The sequence below is a fragment of the Bombina bombina genome, chromosome 3 (genome assembly GCF_027579735.1).
Source record: "Bombina bombina isolate aBomBom1 chromosome 3, aBomBom1.pri, whole genome shotgun sequence".
Taxonomy (NCBI): domain Eukaryota; kingdom Metazoa; phylum Chordata; class Amphibia; order Anura; family Bombinatoridae; genus Bombina; species Bombina bombina.
In genome coordinates this window covers 650,945,025-650,966,524 of record NC_069501.1, presented here as the reverse complement: position 1 = coordinate 650,966,524, position 21,500 = coordinate 650,945,025, and the positions used below count along the sequence as shown (strand labels likewise).

General features: G+C 41.7%; 1 protein-coding gene across 1 annotated transcript in view; it reads right to left on the bottom strand.

The window, feature by feature from the left end:
- Window positions 1–21,500, bottom strand: part of VPS53 (VPS53 subunit of GARP complex) — an 833,787-nt gene that overhangs the window by 344,573 nt on the left and 467,714 nt on the right. Inside the window, exon 11 of the mRNA XM_053707376.1 lies at window positions 6,417–6,558. Within this exon, the coding sequence (XP_053563351.1) occupies window positions 6,417–6,558 (142 nt within the window). The remainder of the gene's footprint in view (window positions 1–6,416; window positions 6,559–21,500) is intronic.

The following is a 21,500-nucleotide window of genomic DNA, read 5'->3' as shown; positions in this document are numbered from 1 at the left end:
TGGTCCGTTTCTACGAAAGGGACGAAAATTAGGTTTATTTTTGGCCTTGAAAGACCTATCCTGAGGAAGGGCGTGGCCCTTACCCCCAGTGATATCAGAGATAATCTCTTTCAAGTCAGGGCCAAACAGCGTTTTCCCCTTGAAAGGAATGTTAAGGAGTTTGTTCTTGGAAGACGCATCCGCTGACCAAGATTTCAACCAAAGCGCTCTACGCGCCACAATAGCAAACCCAGAATTCTTCGCCGCTAACCTAGCCAATTGCAAAGTGGCGTCTAGGGTGAAAGAATTAGCCAATTTGAGAGCACGGATTCTGTCCATAATCTTCTCATAAGGAGGAGAATCACTATCGATCGCCTTTACTAGCTCATCGAACCAGAAACACGCGGCTGTAGTGACAGGGACAATGCATGAAATTGGTTGTAGAAGGTAACCTTGCTGAACAAACATCTTTTTAAGCAAACCTTCTAATTTTTTATCCATAGGATCTTTGAAAGCACAACTATCTTCTATGGGTATAGTGGTGCGTTTGTTTAAAGTAGAAACCGCTCCCTCGACCTTGGGGACAGTCTGCCATAAGTCCTTTCTAGGGTCGACCATAGGAAACAATTTTTTAAATATGGGGGGAGGGACGAAAGGTATACCGGGCCTTTCCCATTCTTTATTTACAATGTCCGCCACCCGCTTGGGTATAGGAAAAGCTTCTGGGAGCCCCGGGACCTCTAGGAACTTGTCCATTTTACATAGTTTCTCTGGGATGATCAAATTCTCACAATCATCCAGAGTGGATAATACCTCCTTAAGCAGAGCGCGGAGATGTTCCAACTTAAATTTAAATGTAATCACATCGGGTTCAGCTTGTTGAGAAATTTTCCCTGAATCTGAAATTTCTCCCTAAGACAAAACCTCCCTGGCCCCCTCAGACTGGTGTAGGGGCATTTCAGAACCATTATCATCAGCGTCCTCATGCTCTTCAGTATCTAAAACAGAGCAGTCGCGCTTACGCTGATAAGTGGGCATTTTGGCTAAAATGTTTTTGATAGAATTATCCATTACAGCCGTTAATTGTTGCATAGTAAGGAGTATTGGCGCGCTAGATGTACTAGGGGCCTCCTGAGTGGGCAAGACTCATGTAGACGAAGGAGGGAATGATGCAGTACCATGCTTACTCCCCTCACTTGAGGAATCATCTTGGGCATCATTTTCAGTGTCACATAAATCACATTTATTTAAATGAGAAGGAACCTTGGCTTCCCCACATTCAGAACACAGTCTATCTGGTAGTTCAGACATGTTAAACAGGCATAAACTTGATAACAAAGTACAAAAAACGTTTTAAAATAAAACCGTTACTGTCACTTTAAATTTTAAACTGAACACACTTTATTACTGCAATTGCGAAAAAGTATGAAGGAATTGTTCAAAATTCACCAAAATTTCACCACAGTGTCTTAAAGCCTTAAAAGTATTGCACACCAAATTTGGAAGCTTTAACCCTTAAAATAACGGAACCGGAGCCGTTTTTAACTTTAACCCCTTTACAGTCCCTGGTATCTGCTTTGCTGAGACCCAACCAAGCCCAAAGGGGAATACGATACCAAATGACGCCTTCAGAAAGTCTTTTCTATGTATCAGAGCTCCTCACACATGCGACTGCATGTCATGCTGCTCAAAAACAAGTGCGCAATACCGGCGCGAAAATGAGGCTCTGCCTATGATTAGGGAAAGCCCCTAGAGAATAAGGTGTCTAAAACAGTGCCTGCCGATATTATTTAACAAAAATACCCAGATTAAATGATTCCTCAAGGCTAAATATGTGTAATATATGAATCGATTTAGCCCAGAAAATGTCTACAGTCTTAATAAGCCCATGTGAAGCCCTTATTTACTGTCTGAATAAAAATGGCTTACCGGATCCCATAGGGAAAATGACAGCTTCCAGCATTACATCGTCTTGTTAGAATGTGTCATACCTCAAGCAGCAAAAGACTGCTCACTGTTCCCCCAACTGAAGTTAATTCCTCTCAACAGTCCTGTGTGGAACAGCCATGGATTTTAGTAACGGTTGCTAAAATCATTTTCCTCATACAAACAGAAATCTTCATCTCTTTTCTGTTTCAGAGTAAATAGTACATACCAGCACTATTTTAAAATAACAAACTCTTGATTGAATAATAAAAACTACAGTTAAACACTAAAAAACTCTAAGCCATCTCCGTGGAGATGTTGCCTGTACAACGGCAAAGAGAATGACTGGGGTAGGCGGAGCCTGGGAGGGATCATGTGACCAGCTTTGCTGGGCTCTTTGCCATTTCCTGTTGGGGAAGAGAATATCCCACAAGTAAGGATGACGCCGTGGACCGGACACACCTATGTTGGAGAAAAGTACTTTCAAATCTCCCAAATTAACTGCAAACATGCTACACTTTCCGATGTCTGCATTAACCTTTTTCTCCCTTCTGCCTAAAGTCACAACTCTTCCTTTCACAAACAGCCATTAAACAATTCTTATTTCTCCTTCTCTTCTACCTTCCCTCCTCTACAACACACATGAACTCTATTCCTATCTCACATCCCTCAGCCAACCATGCTTCACTGATCCTAAACTTAAACACTCACACTTATCTCCTTTCGCTCACTATATTTCTTCTTCTTGTAGCTGGGGATGTCTCACCTAACCCAGGTCCACCCTCTGCTTCCCTCAGCTCACTACCCCAAATGACACCTTGCCCACGTAACCCTCTAATCCTCATTAACTGCATCTCTGTTAGTACACCCCAATTCTCCTATGCCCTTTGAAATGCATGCTCTGTATGCAATAAGCTTAGATCTATTCACAACCTATTTATTTCACGTTCCCTTAACCTGTTAGCCCTCACTGAAACTTGGCTTTCCTCCTCTAACACAACTGCTGTAGCCTCTCTGTCCTATGGCGGCATGCACTTCAGTCACACTCCCAGGCCAGGAGACAAACAAGGAGGGGGAGTAGGAATTCCCCTGTCTCCACACAGTACCTTTCACTGCATTCCTTCACCCCCCCTCTCTTTTCTTCTCATCTTTTGAAGTTCATGCTATCCGCCTCTTCTCCCCTATAGCTCTTCGTGTTGCAGTTATTTATTGCCCCCCTGGCCCAGCATCACAATTTCTGGACCACTTTAAGGCTTGGCTTCCACATTTTCTCTCTTCTGATGTCCCTTCTCTCATCTTAGGGGACTTCAACATACCAGTTGATAATCCTAACATGCCTGCTGCCTCTAAACTTCTATCCCTTACCACCTCTGTTGGCCTGTCCTAGTTGACAACATCTCCAACCCACTGTAAAGGCAACTCCATAGACCTGGTCTTCACTAATCTCTGTGCCGTTTCCAACTTCCTTAACTTCCCCTTTCCTCTCTCTGACCACCATCTACTAACTTTCTCTCTTACTCTACCTGCTACATCTTTGCAAGCCCCCAAGAAACTGCTACCTTAAAGGAATTTAAATGACTTGGATCTCACACTTATTCACTCAAATGAATCCTCTGCTCTCCGGCATTTCATCCCTCTCTTGCCCAAACCTCGTGGCTTTACAGTATAATTTGGCACTAAAATCAACACTTGACAAAGCTGCACCCTCCACTGTTTACAGTACTTCAATCACTCAACGGCAACCGTGGCACACCAAACCGACCAGATATCTTCAGCGATGTTCACGGGCTGCTGAACAGCAGTGGAGGAAATCACGCACCTGTGCTGTTTTCCGGCATTATAAATGCATCCTTAAGTCCTACAACTCTGTGCTCAGCCTGGCCAAACAAGTCTATTCCTCCTCCCTTGTGTCCTCTCACACATCCAACCCCAGAAAGATGTTCTCAATCTTTAACTCCCTTCTACCAACCTCACTGCTCAGATTATTGCTGATCACTTCAAAAATAAAATTGACACCATTAGAAAAGATATCTGCACCTCACACCCCTCAAACCAAGCAATCCTACCCTCCCCTTCTATTAACAAAACTCTATGCTACTTCCCTCCTGTAACAGAGGAAGAAGCCTCTGTACGCCTATCCTTGGCTCATCTCACAACCTTTCCACTTGACCCTATTCTTTCACGACTTCTTCCCTCTCTCTCTCTGCTTTACTAACCCTAACTCATCTCTTTAACCAATCTCTCACCGCTGGCACATTTCCTGATACATTCAAGCATGCGTCAATCATATCAATCCTAAAAAAGCCGTCGCTTGACCCTTCCACGTCTTCTAACTATCGACCGGTCTCCTTACTTCCCTTTGCTTCAAAATTATTGGAACGACTGGTCTATAATAGGCTAACTCAATTTCTCACAACTAACTCCATTCTTGATCCACTACAATCTGGTTTCCTCCCTAAACACTCAACAGAAACCTCTCTTGCTAAAGTAACAAATTACCTGTTATCAGCTAAAGCAAAAGGCCACTACTCCTTACTAATTCTTCTTGACCTATCCACTGCTTTTGACAGTCGACCATCCTCTCCTCCTAAAAATACTACATTCATTTGGCATCCGAGACACAGCCCTCTCCTGGTTTGCCTCATATCTCTCAAACCGCTCATTTTCAGTTTCCTTTAATAGCATATCTTTTGATCCTTTGCCTCTCTCAGTTGGAGTACCGCAAGGCTCTGTCTTGGGCCCCTTGCTTTTCTCTCTCTATACATCCTCCCTTGGAAAACGTATAGCCTTCTTTGGATTCCAGTACCACTTATATGCTGATGATACCCATATCTATCTTTCCTCTCCTGATAACTCTCCCTCTTTTACTCAACCAGATTTCCAACTGCCTCTCTGCAATTTACTCTTGGATGTCTTCACTCTACTTCCAACTTAATCTGTCCAAAACTGAGCTGCTTCTTACTCCCCCCTCTTCGAGACATCCAACACCTAACATTTCTCTGACGGTTGGAGACTCTATTCTCAACACCTCACCCCAGGTCCGCTGTCTTGGGGTCACACTAGACTCAGAACTCACATTCAACCCACATATACAAGCACTTACCAAATCCTGCCGTTCACCTAAGCAACATTTCCAAAATGTATCCCTTCCTTACTCAAAAAACAACAAAAATACTTACTCATTCCCTCATTTTGTCACGCATTGGTTAAATGGCCTTCCAAAACACAGCCTCTCCGCCCTCCAATCTATTATGAATGCTTCTGCTAGACTCATCCACCTAAGTTACCGATCTACATCAGCTGTTCCACTCTGCCAGTCTCTACACTGGCTCCCCATACACTCCAGAATACAATTTAAAGTATTAAACCTAACTCACAAAGCACTCCACAGTATAACTCCCAACTATATTTCTTCTCTCATCGTGAAATATTCCCCATCCCGTCATCTTCGATCAACCTCTGACCTACGCCTCTCCACTCCTGTTATCTCTATGTCCCACTCCCGCCTCCAAGACTTCCCACGTGCTGCTCCTGTCCTCTGGAACGCTCTACCCCGCTCCATAAGACTGTCTCCAACCTTGTATAGCTTGAGACACTTCTTGAAAACCCACCTATTCAGAGAGGCTTACCATCTCTCCTCTATCCCTTATCTGAACCAAACTAATACATTAACTGCCTGACTCACTGCTGCAACTACAACCGATGTGAAAAGCTACCCCAACCTTTTGTCTCTGCACCCTAAACCTGTAGACTGTGAGCTCTCCAGATCAGGGCCATCTTCCTCCTGTACTAGATTTGTTTAGTTTTGTTATGTTTTGTATTTTATCACAAATCCTTGTCATTGTATACCCCTATCATTGTACCCAGCGCTACGGAATATGGCTGCGCTAGACAAATGAATAATTATAATAACCCAAATGTATAACAAACTCTAGGAATTACCATCACTAAAAATAAACAGTTTCTGTCGTCGTTTCCTAAATAGCACTGTTAAACTCACCCTATCTGCAAGGTAAGTATATTGCTAACTAAGCGCCCACGGCACATCGATTTCTCCAATGAGGTGACGTTTCACCTCTAGACCAATAGCTATGCAAGAATGTCAGTTGATACACATTGTTATTGGTTTAGAGGTTGAAATGTCACCTCATCGGAGAAAGCGATTGCCTTACAGATAGGGTGAGTTTAACATTGTTTTTTAGGAAACCACGACAGAAACTAATGTTTATTTTTAGTGATGGCAAATCCTAGTGTTTGTTATACGCTTAGATTTACCATCACTTTAATTATTTAGAGTAGGAATATCTTTAGTGTATTTTATTTGCAATGAAAATGTATTCATTAGGTCTCATATTGAACACACTAATTAAAACTGAATTTAACATATATGGCAAGCTGTTTGCTAAATTGAGACATATATTGTTAATATATTGATTTTCCAAATAAACCCTCCAGTCGATGGATATTACACATTAGAAAAACACAATGTAAAAATATACAAAGCTCCTTACCACAACTATGTCACTCAAGGTGCTGCCTGAGAAACGTTTGGCAAGAAGTCCCTCAAAATTAGTGGTTCGCTGAATAGCAAACAGCAGAAGCTTCACCTCAATCTCTTTAGCTCTCGTTCGCATGATCTTTGCAAGATCATTCCTGAAATAAAAGTTTAAATGTAATGCCACAAACATACCGAGTAAATATATTACACATGCAACAAACTGTAACAGTGACAACTACAGAATAAGTGTTGTTCTGGGACAGTACAGAAACTGTATTGCATAATTTTGTTCAAAAATTAAACAATAAGGAATTAAACCTTAAATTTAATTTGAATTTTAATAGAGACACAAATCAGTTTCTAGATCTAAATATCTTCAAATATGATGGCTTGCTTTATACTACTATATATAGAAAACCAACTTCTACCAATAGTTTTTTGCGAGCTGACAGCCATCATCCACTGTCGCTAATAAAGGGTATTCCTATATGCCAATTTGTCAGAGCTCGACGTAATTGTACAAGTGAAACAGCCTTTATTAGTGAATCCAAACAGTTGACAAAGGAACGTGAATATAAAAAAAAAGACCGCCTGGAACAGGGATAAATCTAGAAATTATAAATAGATAAGATTTATAACCTAATATAATGAGGGATGGTCTGATCTACAGTCTATACTTAGAAAACAGTGGCCCATCTTGAGAACTGACATGGACTTAAGTAAAGTTCTAGGTGATTATCCACAAATAACTGCAAGGAGGGCTCCTAACCTGGGCCCCCAGCACTGCAGGATAAGATGAGGGCAGCATCATGCTGCATACATTTTTTTTTTTATATTACAAAAATATTATTATAGATATTGTTTTTGGCGGCTGGCCTGGATTCTGTACAGTAGAAAGATTGGGGGGGGGGGGGGGCGCTCAGCCTCTTTAAAGTTTGTGCTGTGGTAGAGTGAGTCAGGAGTGACTTAGTGGTGGGGACCGGGTGGGTCATCACGATTGTGTGGAGTGGAAGGAAGTCCTGGCCTGGCATACAGGCATCCTGGAGCTCCTGCACCTGCAATATGTGGACCGAGTGTGGATGACTACGGTCCGCATATTAAGGATCACCATGCACTGCACAGCTCCTGCTCCAACCAGACACGTGCGCACACATTTTTTCAACAGCGGCAGCAGATAGCAGCGTGTGCAGGAGAGGACTTACTGCCGGTGCAAGGGGGCCAGAATCAGAGCAGCTAAGTGGAAGCTCAAGCTAGCACAACATAAAATTCAAAATTGTGCTGTTTATTATAAAAAAAAATCTAAATGTGCAGTTTATTTTTATTGTTTTAATTGTGCTTTTTAAAAAAACAAACAAACAAAAAAAACATTTTATTTTTTTGGGGTAGCGGCATGCAGAATCTGAGTTAGGTTAGGGAGTAAGTAAGCTTGCCTGCTAGTCATTTAGGGTGGTAAATAGGGCTACTGACTGCTTAGGTAGTCACTGAGTGGACGTTCTGCAGGAGTACAAGTGCTAGACTGGGTATTTCCTAAAGCATAAGGTAGGGGAGATTCGGTCATGGATCAGAAGTCTCACGCTTTCACCTATAAATGTACATATTCCACCTCAGTAGAAGCAGGCATCCTAATTCGCGTAGAGGGCTGTGCTTGGAAGATTAGTTTGTCATATGCATATTAAATGATATGATATGCACCATCATTATGGTAGGAAAACATTTTTTTATTCTCAGGGGGAAGTGGGAGGTTGTTGGAGCAGGGTATTTAACTTTAGGTTCCCTCTGATGCTCATGTGATTCACTTCACTGGCATACAGTGTCAGTGTGATTGTCAAAGCACATGAGACCAGGGTCATAGCAGCTCTTATCTAGCAGTGTGCACGGCAGAATTTTAAGACAATTCCTCCCTTACCTCAGTGACTGTCTGCTGTTTCAAATAAGTGTGTATAAGTGAACATGTAAATAAGTGCATATTGTTTAAAATAGCAGTGTCATGCATACAGGTGAAACTCGAAAAATTAGAATATCGTGCAAAAGTTCATTTATTTCACTAATGCAACTTAAAAGGTGAAACTAATATATGATATAGACTCATTACATGCAAAGCAAGATAATTCTTGCACCTGGGCCCTCTGTTCATTAGGTCCGCCACTGAGCGTGTGGATCGATTTGATTTACCCTTTGACATCCCCCCCCTTTAGATGAATCTCTCAAGAGTTCAAGTATCCCCCCTTCAGATGAATAAGTATTCATCTAAAGGGGGAAGTCAAAGTGTAAAAGATAATAAAAATAAATATTGTTACTTGAGTTGAATTTTGGGAATATTCTTTATTTTTAAATAAATATCCCGTCTGACCAGCCTTGGAAGAATGCTTTCCTAGTTTCATGTGCAAATTAAAAAAAAAAAACATAATTTATGCTTACCTGATAAATTCCTTTCTTCTGTAGTGTGATCAGTCCACGGGTCATCATTACTTCTGGGATATTACTCCTCCCCAACAGGAAGTGCAAGAGGATTCACCCAGCAGAGCTGCATATAGCTCCTCCCCTCTATGTCACTCCCAGTCATTCGACCAAGGACCAACGAGAAAGGAAAAGCCAAGGGTGAAGTGGTGACTGGAGTATAAATTAAAAAATATTTACCTGCCTTAAAAACAGGGCGGGCCGTGGACTGATCACACTACAGAAGAAAGGAATTTATCAGGTAAGCATAAATTATGTTTTCTTCTGTTAAGTGTGATCAGTCCACGGGTCATCATTACTTCTGGGATACCAATACCAAAGCAAAAGTACACGGATGACGGGAGGGATAGGCAGGCTCTTTATACAGAAGGAACCACTGCCTGAAGAACCTTTCTCCCCAAAATAGCCTCTGATGAAGCAAAAGTGTCAAATTTGTAAAATTTGGAAAAAGTATGAAGCGAAGACCAAGTTGCAGCCTTGCAAATCTGTTCAACAGAGGCCTCATTTTTGAAGGCCCAAGTGGAAGCCACAGCTCTAGTAGAATGAGCTGTAATTCTTTCAGGAGGCTGCTGTCCAGCAGTCTCATAAGCTAAACGAATTATGCTACGAAGCCAAAAAGAAAGAGAGGTAGCGGAAGCTTTTTGACCTCTCCTCTGCCCAGAGTAAATGACAAACAGAGAAGACGTTTGTCGAAATTCCTTAGTTGCCTGTAAGTAAAATTTTAGAGCACGGACTACATCCAGGTTGTGCAGTAGACGTTCCTTCTTTGAAGAAGGATTTGGGCATAAAGAAGGAACAACAATCTCTTGATTGATATTCCTGTTAGTAACTACCTTAGGTAAGAACCCAGGTTTAGTACGCAGGACTACCTTATCCGAATGAAAAATCAAATAAGGAGAATCACAATGTAAGGCTGATAATTCAGAGACTCTTCGAGCCGAGGAAATAGCCATTAAAAATAGAACTTTCCAAGATAACAACTTTATATCAATGGAATGAAAGGGTTCAAACGGAACGCCCTGTAAAACATTAAGAACAAGGTTTAAACTCCATGGTGGAGCAACAGTTTTAAACACAGGCTTAATTCTGGCCAAAGCCTGACAAAAAGCCTGGACGTCAGGAACTTCTGACAGACGTTTGTGTAACAGAATGGACAGAGCTGAGATCTGTCCCTTTAATGAACTAGCAGATAAACCCTTTTCTAAACCTTCTTGTAGAAAAGACAATATCCTAGGAATCCTAACCTTACTCCAAGAGTAACCTTTGGATTCACACCAATATAGGTATTTACGCCATATCTTATGGTAAATCTTTCTGGTAACAGGTTTCCTAGCCTGTATTAAGGTATCAATAACTGACTCAGAAAATCCACGTCTTGATAAAATCAAGCGTTCAATTTCCAAGCAGTCAGCTTCAGAGAAGTTAGATTTTGATGTTTGAAGGGACCCTGTATCAGAAGGTCCTGTTTCAGAGGTAGAGACCAAGGTGGACAGGATGACATGTCCACCAGGTCTGCATACCAAGTCCTGCGTGGCCACGCAGGTGCTATTAGAATCACTGATGCTCTCTCTTGTTTGATTCTGGCAATCAATCGAGGAAGCAACGGGAAGGGTGGAAACACGTAAGCCATCCTGAAGTCCCAAGGTGCTGTCAGAGCATCTATCAGGACTGCTCCTGGATCCCTGGATCTGGACCCGTAACGAGGAAGCTTGGCGTTCTGTCGAGACGCCATGAGATCTATCTCTGGTTTGCCCCACCGTCGAAGAATTTGGGCAAAGACCTCCGGATGAAGTTCCCACTCCCCCGGATGAAAAGTCTGACGACTTAAGAAATCCGCCTCCCAGTTCTCCACTCCCGGGATGTGGATTGCTGACAGGTGGCAAGAGTGAGACTCTGCCCAGCGAATTATCTTTGATACTTCCATCATAGCTAGGGAGCTTCTTGTCCCTCCCTGATGGTTGATGTAAGCTACAGTCGTGATGTTGTCCGACTGAAACCTGATGAACCCCCGAGTTGTCAACTGGGGCCAAGCCAGGAGGGCATTGAGAACTGCTCTCAATTCCAGAATGTTTATTGGCAGGAGACTCTCCTCCTGACTCTATTGTCCCTGAGCCTTCAGAGAATTCCAGACGGCACCCCAACCTAGAAGGCTGGCGTCTGTTGTTACAATTGTCCAGTCTGGTCTGCTGAATGGCATCCCCCTGGACAGATGTGGCCGAGAAAGCCACCATAGAGGAGAATTTCTGGTCTCTTGATCCAGATTCAGAGAAGGGGATAAGTCTGAGTAATCCCCATTCCACTGACTTAGCATGCACAGTTGCAGTGGTCTGAGGTGTAAGCGTGCAAAGGGTACTATGTCCATTGCCGCTACCATTAAGCCGATTACCTCCATGCATTGAGCCACTGACGGGTGTTGAATGGAATGAAGGGTGCGGCAAGCACTTTGAAGTCTTGTTAGCCTGTCCTCTGTCAGGTAAATCTTCATTTCTACAGAATCTATAAGAGTCCCCAGGAAGGGAACTCTTGTGAGTGGAACGAGTGAACTTTTCTTTTCGTTCACCTTCCATCCATGTGACCTTAGAAATGCCAGCACTAACTCTGTATGAGACTTGGCAGTTTGAAAGCTTGAAGCTTGTATCAGAATGTCGTCTAGGTATGGAGCTACCGAGATTCCCCGCGGTCTTAGTACCGCCAGAAGAGCACCCAGAACCTTTGTGAAGATTCTTGGAGCTGTAGCCAATCCGAATGGAAGAGCCACAAACTGGTAATGCCTGTCTAGGAAGGCAAACCTTAGGTACCGATAATGATCTTTGTGAATCGGTATGTGAAGGTAAGCATCTTTTAAATCTACAGTGGTCATGTACTGACCCTCTTGGATCATAGGTAAAATTCTCCGAATAGTCTCCATCTTGAACGATGGAACTCTTAGGAATTTGTTTAGGATCTTTAAGTCCAGTATTGGTCTGAAAGTTCCCTCTTTTTTGGGAACCACAAACAGATTTGAGTAAAACCCCTGTCCCTGTTCCGATCGTGGAACTGGATGGATTACTCCCATTAACAAGAGCTCTTGTACGCAGCGTAGAAACGCCTCTTTCTTTGTCTGGATTGTTGACAATCTTGACGGATGAAATCTCTCTCTTGGAGGAGAGTATTTGAAGTCCAGAAGGTATCCCTGAGATATTATCTCTAGCGCCCAGGGATCCTGAACATCTCTTGCCCAAGCCTGGGCGAAGAGAGAAAGTCTGCCCCCCACTAGATCCGATCCCGGATCGGGGGCCCTCAATTCATGCTGTTTTAGGGGCAGCAGCAGGTTTCCTAGTCTGCTTGCCCTTGTTCCAGGACTGGTTAGGTTTCCAGCCTTGTCTGTAGCGAGCAACAGCTCCTTCCTGTTTTGGTGCAGAGGAAGTTGATGCTGCTCCTGCTTTGAAATTACGAAAGGAACGAAAATTAGACTGTCTAGTCTTGGCTTTGGCTTCGTCCTGAGGCAGGGCATGGCCTTTACCTCCTGTAATGTCAGCGATAATCTCTTTCAACCCGGGCCCGAATAAGGTCTGCCCTTTGAAAGGTATATTAAGCAATTTAGACTTAGAAGTAACATCAGCTGACCAGGATTTTAGCCACAGCGCCCTGCGTGCCTGAATGGCGAATCCTGAATTCTTCGCCGTAAGTTTAGTAAGATGTACTACGGCCTCCGAAATGAATGAATTAGCTAGTTTAAGGACTCTAAGCCTGTCCGTAATGTCGTCCAGAGTAGCTGAACCAATGTTCTCTTCCAGAGACTCAATCCAGAATGCCGCTGCAGCCGTGATCGGCGCAATGCATGCAAGGGGTTGCAATATAAAACCTTGTTGAACAAACATTTTCTTAAGGTAACCCTCTAACTTTTTATCCATTGGATCTGAAAAAGTACAGCTATCCTCCACCGGGATAGTGGTACGCTTAGCTAAGGTAGAAACTGCTCCCTCCACCTTAGGGACCGTTTGCCATAAGTCCCTTGTGGTGGCGTCTATTGGAAACATTTTTCTAAATATCGGAGGGGGTGAGAACGGCACACCGGGTCTATCCCACTCCTTAGTAACAATTTCAGTAAGTTTCTTAGGTATAGGAAAAACCTCAGTACTCGTCGGTACCGCAAAATATTTATCCAACCTACACATTTTCTCTGGTATTGCAACTGTGTTACAATCATTCAGAGCCGCTAACACCTCCCCTAGTAATACACGGAGGTTTTCCAGTTTAAATTTAAAATTTGAAATATCTGAATCCAGTCTGTTTGGATCAGAACCGTCACCCACAGAATGAAGTTCTCCGTCCTCATGTTCTGCCACCTGTGACGCAGTGTCTGACATGGCCCTAATATTATCAGCGCACTCTGTTCTCACCCCAGAGTGATCACGCTTACCTCTTAGTTCTGGTAATTTAGCCAAAACCTCAGTCATAACAGTAGCCATATCCTGTAATGTGATTTGTAATGGCCGCCCAGATGTACTCGGCGCTGCAATATCACGCACCTCCCTCTGAGCGGGAGATGTAGGTACTGACACGTGAGGCGAGTTAGTCGGCATAACTCTCCCCTCGTTGTTTGGTGAAATTTGTTCAATTTGTACAGATTGACTTTTATTTAAAGTAGCATCAATACAGTTAGTACATAAATTTCTATTGGGCTCCACTTTGGCATTGCAACAAATAACACAGGTATCATCCTCTGAATCAGACATGTTTAACACACTAGCAAATAAACTTGCAACTTGGAAATACAATTCAATTAGAATAATATTAAAACGTACTGTGCCTTTAAGAAGCACAGAAGATCTATGACAGTTGAAAATTAATAAATTGAAACAGTTATAGCCTCAATCCTTGTAAACAACACAACTTTAGCAAAGGTTTAATCCCATTAGCAAAGATAACAAATTCTGAAAGCAGGAAACAAATTACAGAATAAACGTTTTTTATCTCAGTCAAACTATAATTCTCACAGCTCTGCTGAGAGAAATTACCTCCCTCAAAATAAGTTTTGAAGACCCCTGAGCTCTGTAGAGATGAACCGGATCATGCAGGGAATACAATGAGTTGCTGACTGAAATATTTGATGCTAGAAAAAGCGCCAAAAAACGGCCCCTCCCCCTCACACACAGCAGTGAGGGAGAACAGAAACTGTCAGAAAACAGATTAAGCAACTGCCAAGTGGAAAAATAGTGCCCAAACATTTATTCACACAGTACCTCAGCAAATGAAAACGATTTTACATTCCAGCAAAAACGTTAAACATAATCTCTAGTTATTAAACAGCTTTATGTATTTCTTACAGTGTAATTCTAGTGAAGTACCATTCCCCAGAATACTGAAGTGTAAAGTATACATACATGACATTATATCGGTATGGCAGGATTTTCTCATCAATTCCATTGTCAGAAAATAAAAACTGCTACATACCTCTATGCAGATTCATCTGCCCGCTGTCCCCTGATCTGAAGTTTACCTCACTCCTCAGATGGCCGAGAACAGCAATATGATCTTAACTACTCCGGCTAAAATCATAGCAAAACTCTGGTAGATTCTTCTTCAAACTCTGCCAGAGAGGTAATAACACACTCCGGTGCTATTTTAAAATAACAAACTTTTGATTGAAGATATAAAACTAAGTATAATCACCATAGTCCTCTCACACATCCTATCTAGTCGTTGGGTGCAAGAGAATGACTGGGAGTGACGTAGAGGGGAGGAGCTATATGCAGCTCTGCTGGGTGAATCCTCTTGCACTTCCTGTTGGGGAGGAGTAATATCCCAGAAGTAATGATGACCCGTGGACTGATCACACTTAACAGAAGAAATTATCATCATTTACACTTTAGCTCCCCCCCCCTTTAGATGAATATTTCAAGAGTTCAAGTATCCACTTTTAGTCCTATAAGGTATATTTTTTATAACTAAGCAGTTATTTTAACCCCTTGTCTGCTCCTCACTACTTTCTGCTCCATACCATAGTGCATATAGGCATTGGGATTTTTTTTTTTTAAATTTGCACAAGCACTTATTAAAAACATGGTGGGGCATATGAGGTAGGAGGGACAAGAGAGGTAGGAGGGGCAGAGGAGGTAAGTAAATGGAGTAAAGAGGAGGTGGGGGGCCCTGCCACACTTTTGCCCGGGGGCCCTGGTTGGTCTCAGTCCACCCTTGAACCTGGTTCATAGCTTTTTTTTAGCAAACCACTGCAAGCTGAGAACTGGCTTGGGCGTACTTCAAATGAACCAGATTGCGACCCGTGTAGGTGCTGTAAAGCGTGTAATTATATCCAATGAGCCAAGTACTTTGTATCTAAATCAGGCCGCACTTATAAGATCAGTGCAAAAATTACTTGCAGGTCAGAGGGATTGATTTATTTGGCCAAATGTAGTTGTCCCCTGTTCTATGTCGGAAAAATGACTAGAGCATTACGTGATCGCACATTAGAACATGTGCGCAACATCGAACATGAGGAAAAAACATCTAGTATAGCACAACATTTCAAGGAACACCACAATTCTTCACCTAGAATGTGTAGCCTAATAGGGATCGAAAAAGTTAAGCTAAGCATAAGGTGGGACTATTGATAAGATACTCTTACAACACAAAAACCGTTGGATTTACAATTTAGACACCCTCTTTTCAGGTGGTTTAAATGAAGTTACTATTTTCTCCATTTTGTGGCTAATATTGTATGTTTTTGATTAATTACATTTCTATCTGTTAACACTGACACTATCATTGTTTACACAAATGTTACCTAATGTGTGTATACTAAGAATGACATATTAGGTGAGAGCCATAGGTTTTTATCTGCATCAATGCCTGACGTAGCAATTATGTATGAGAAACAACAGCATAATATGTACAAATTAAGTTAATCTTGCTGTGAAGCTTCAGCATTACACATAACTTATGCAGTATTGTCAGTAATAAGTAATTTTGTTTAACCCCTTAATGACCGAGAACGTGCAGGGTACGTCCTCAAAAAAAAGGCAGTTAACGCCTGAGGACGTACCCTGCACGTCCTCGGTGTGGAAAGCAGCTGGAAGCGATCCTGCTCGCTTCCAGCTGCTTTCCGGTTATTGCAGTGATGCCTCGATATGGAGGCATCCTGCAATAACCTTACATGGCCATCCGATGCAGAGAGAGCCACTCTGTGGCCCTCTCTGCACCGGACATCGATGGACGGTATCGTTGGTGGGTGGGAGCCGACTTGGGAGGCGGGTGGGCGGCCATCGGTGTGCCGTGTGATGTCAAGGGGGCGGGATCAGGGGCGGGACCATCGGGGGCGCGCACGTAGGGTGGCGGGCGCGTGCACGGGGCGGGAGCAGGTGGGAACCGCTACACTACGTAAAATGTTTTAATAAAAAGTGGCCTAATCGTGTTTGTGCAAAAGCACAAACATAATTTATGTAAGAACTTACCTGATAAATTAATTTCTTTCATATTAGCAAGAGTCCATGAGCTAGTGACGTATGGGATATACATTCCTACCAGGAGGGGCAAAGTTTCCCAAACCTTAAAATGCCTATAAATACACCCCTCACCACACCCACAATTCAGTTTAACGAATAGCCAAGAAGTGGGGTGATAAGAAAGGAGCGAAAGCATAAAAAAAATAAGGAATTTGAATAATTGTGCTTTATACAAAAAATCATAACCACCACAAAAAGGGTGGGCCTCATGGACTCTTGCTAATATGAAAGAAATGAATTTATCAGGTAAGTTCTTAAATAAATTATGTTTTCTTTCATGTAATTAGCAAGAGTCCATGAGCTAGTGACGTATGGGATAGTAAATACCCAAGATGTGGAACTTCCACGCAAGAGTCACTAGAGAGGGAGGGAAAAAATAAAGACAGCCAATTCCGCTGAAAAATAAATCCACTACCCAAATCAAAAAGTTTCAATATTTATAATGAAAAAAACTGAAATTAGAAGCAGAAGAATCAAACTGAAACAGCTGCCTAAAGTACCATTCTACCAAAACTGCTTCTAAAGAAGAGAAAACATCAAAATGGTAGAATTTAGTAAAAATATGCAAAGAAGACCAAGTCATTGCTTTTGCAAATCTGATCAACAGAAGCTTCATTCTTAAAAGCCCAGGAAGTAGAAACTGACCTAGTAGAATGAGCCGTAATCCACTAAGGCGGGAATCAACCCGACTCCAAATAAGCATTATGAATCAAAAGTTTAACCAAGATGCCAAAGAAATGGCAGAAGCCTTTTGACCTTCCTAAAACCAGAAAAGATAATAGACTAGAAGTCTGAATGAAATCTGAATAGCTTCAACATAGGATTTCAAAACTCTTACCATATCTAAAGAATGTAAGAATCTTATCAAAGAAGTCTTAGGAAAAGACAATAATTCCTCCCTAATGTTGATAGAAATCACAACTTTAGGTAAGAATTGAAATGAGGATAGCAAAAACCACCTTATCCTGATGAAAAAAATCAGAAAAAAGGAGACTCACAAGAAAGAACAGATAATTCAAAAACCTAAAAAGAACAATACTTTCCATGAAAGTAAATAATGTCTAGAGAAAGCATATGCTCAAATAGAAGAGCCTGTAAAGCCTTCAGAATCAAATTAAAACTCCAAGGAGGAGAAATTGGCTTAATGACAGGTTTGATAAGAACCAAAACCTGAAAAAAATAATGAATAACAGAAAGGAACACTGCCTTATCCTGATGAAAAATCAGAAAAGGAGATCCACAAGAAAGAGCAGATAACTCAGAAACTCTTCTAGCAGAAGAGATAGCCAAAAGGAATAATACTTTCCAAGAAAGTAATTTTAATGTCCAGAGAACGCAAAGGTTCAAACGGAGGAGCCGGTAAAGCCCTCAGTACCAAATTGAGACTCCAGGGAGGAGAGATTGACTTAATGACATGCTTGATACAAACCAAAGCCTGTACAAAACAATGAATATCAGAATGAATAGCAATCTTTCTGTGAAAAAGAACAGAAAGAGTAGAGATTTGTCCTTACAAAAAACTTGTAGACAAAACCTGATCTAAACCAACCTGAAAAATTTTAAAAATTCTAGGAATTCAAAAAGAATGCCAAAAGAATTTATGAGAAGAACACCAAGAAATGTAAGTCTTCCAAACTCGATAATAAATCTTTCTAGAGACAGAATTACAAACCTGTAACATAGTATTAATCACTGAGTCAAAGAAACCTCTATGACTAAGAAACAAACGTTCAATCTCCATACCTTCAAATTTAATGATTTGAGATCCTGATGGAAAAAATGGACCTTGAGATAGAAGGTCTGGTCTTAACGGAAGTGTCCAAGGTTGGCAACTGGCCATCTGAATGAGATCTGCATACCAAAACCTGTGAGGCCCTGCTGGAACCACCAGCAGTACAAACGAACGCTCCATTAGAATTTTGGAAGAACTAGAGGCGAAAGATATAGGCAGAATGATAATTCCAAGAAAGTGTCAATGCATACGCTACTTCCACCTGAGGATCCCCGGACCTGAAATAGGCCCCTGGGAAGTTCCTTGTTAAGACGAGATGCCAACAGATCTATTTCTGGAAGCCCTCACATCTGAAAAATATATCTGGGTAAAGAGTCCATTCTCCCGGATGTAAAGCTTGATTAACAGAGATAATCCGCTTCCCAAATGTCTATACCTGGGAAAAGGACCACAGAATTTAGATAGGAGCTGGATTTAGCCCAAGCAAATATCCAAGATACTTTTGTCACAGTCTAAGGACTGATAGTCCCACCCTGATGACTGACATACACCACAGATGTGATATTGTCTGAAAAAAACAATAAACGTCTCTTCTTCAAAAGAAACCAACTGAAGAACTCTGGGAATGCACGGAGTTCCAAAATATCAAATGGTAATCTCGCCTCCTGAGATTTCCAAACCCTTTGTGCTGACAGAGAACCTCAGACAGCCTCCCAAACTAAAAGACTCGCATCTGTAGAGATCATGGTCCAGGTTGAAATAATCGAAGAGACCTGTAGAACTAAATGATGGTGATCTTAACCACCGAATCAAAGATAAACATAGAATTCGAAGATTTAAAAAGTGAAATCCTAGAATCCCTGCACCATTATTCAGCATAAAAAACTGAAAAGGTTTTCTATGAAAATGAGCAAAGGGAATTGAATCCAATGCTGCAGCCATAAGACCTAAATTTCCATGCATATATAGCAACTGAAGGAAATAATAGAGACTGAAGGTACCGACAGATGGAACCCAATAAAAATGTCACTTGTCTGTTAGAGAAAAAGACAGTGACACAATCTATCTGGAAACCTAAAAAAGGTGACCCTTGTGTGAGGAATCAAGAGCTTTTGAAAAAAAGATGCTCTAACCATGTCTTGAAAAAACAAAGTTGAATCATATGAGATTCCATAGTCTCAGAAAATAAAAATAATCTGAATGAAAACAGAAAATGAAGATATGCATCTATTGTATCTAATGAAAACAAATAATGCTATCACTGACCAAAAAAAGGCAGACTAGGCCATATAAATACCAATCTAAAAGATGGTACATTTATATAATAAAAAGATTTTCTATCTTTGGAACAATGAATAGTTTTGAATAAAACCCCAAAACCCAGTTCCTAAAAATGGAACTGGAATAAATACCCCAGAAGATTCCAGATCTGAGCAGCGCTTGAGCCCCAACAGGTGATCAGCCGCACTTCAACATTACCCAAAATATATAGGACTGAAACACATTAAGGAAAGTGTTAGCCTTACTGGAATAGCTGGAATATAATAGAGAGAAAAAACTTCCAATTAAAAACATGTTACTTGGGTAAGAATTTAGAATTTTGTTCCTTAGTAAGAACAACCTAACTAAAATAAGCTGAAAATTTTAGTCTTAGAACTCAATCTTGAAGCCCCGAGTAACAGTTAAGAATTGAATCCAATATGAACCAAATAATTGATTATCTTGGGAAAAAAAGAAAACAGAATTTATGTTTACCTGATAAATTACTTTCTCCAACGGTGTGTCCGGTCCACGGCGTCATCCTTACTTGTGGGATATTCTCTTCCCCAACAGGAAATGGCAAAGAGCCCAGCAAAGCTGGTCACATGATCCCTCCTAGGCTCCGCCTTCCCCAGTCATTCGACCGACGTAAAGGAGGAATATTTGCATAGGAGAAATCATATGATACCGTGGTGACTGTAGTTAGAGAAAATAAATCATCAGACCCGATTAAAAAACCAGGGCGGGCCGTGGACCGGACACACCGTTGGAGAAATTAATTTATCAGGTAAACATAAATTCTGTTTTCTCCAACATAGGTGTGTCCGGTCCACGGCGTCATCCTTACTTGTGGGAACCAATACCAAAGCTTTAGGACACGGATGATGGGAGGGAGCAAATCAGGTCACCTAGATGGAAGGCTTGCAAAACCTTTCTCCCAAAAATAGCCTCAGAAGAAGCAAAAGTATCAAATTTGTAAAATTTGGTAAAAGTGTGCAGTGAAGACCAAGTCGCTGCCTTACATATCTGATCAACAGAAGCCTCGTTCTTGAAGGCCCATGTGGAAGCCACAGCCCTAGTGGAATGAGCTGTGATTCTTTCAGGAGGCTGCCGTCCGGCAGTCTCATAAGCCAATCTGATGATGCTTTTAAGCCAAAAAGAGAGAGAGGTAGAAGTTGCTTTTTGACCTCTCCTTTTACCAGAATAAACAACAAACAAGGAAGATGTTTGTCTGAAATCCTTTGTAGCCTCTAAATAGAACTTTAGAGCACGAACTACATCCAAATTGTGCAACAAACGTTCCTTCTTTGAAACTGGATTCGGACACAAAGAAGGCACAACTATCTCCTGGTTAATATTTTTGTTAGAAACAACTTTCGGAAGAAAACCAGGTTTAGTACGCAAAACCACCTTATCTGCATGGAACACCAGATAAGGAGGAGAACACTGCAGAGCAGATAACTCTGAAACTCTTCTAGCAGAAGAAATTGCAACCAAAAACAAAACTTTCCAAGATAATAACTTGATATCTACGGAATGTAAGGGTTCAAACGGAACCCCTTGAAGAACTGAAAGAACTAAATTGAGACTCCAAGGAGGAGTCAAAGGTTTGTAGACAGGCTTGATTCTAACCAGAGCCTGAACAAAAGCCTGAACATCTGGCACAGCCGCCAGCTTCTTGTGAAGTAAAACAGATAAAGCAGAAATCTGTCCCTTCAAAGAACTTGCAGATAATCCTTTCTCCAAACCCTCTTGCAGAAAGGATAGAATCTTAGGAATTTTTACCCTGTTCCATGGGAATCCTTTTGATTCGCACCAACAGATATATTTTTTCCATATTTTATGGTAAATTTTTCTAGTTACAGGCTTTCTAGCCTGAATAAGAGTATCAATGACAGAATCTGAGAACCCACGCTTTGATAAAATCAAGCGTTCAATCTCCAAGCAGTCAGTTGGAGTGATGCCAGATTCGGATGCTCGAACGGACCTTGAACAAGAAGGTCCCGTCTCAACGGTAGCTTCCATGGTGGAGCCGATGACATATTCACCAGGTCTGCATACCAAGTTCTGCGTGGCCACGCAGGAGCTATCAAGATCACCGAAGCCCTCTCCTGATTGATCCTGGCTACCAGCCTGGGAATGAGAGGAAACGCTGGGAACACAT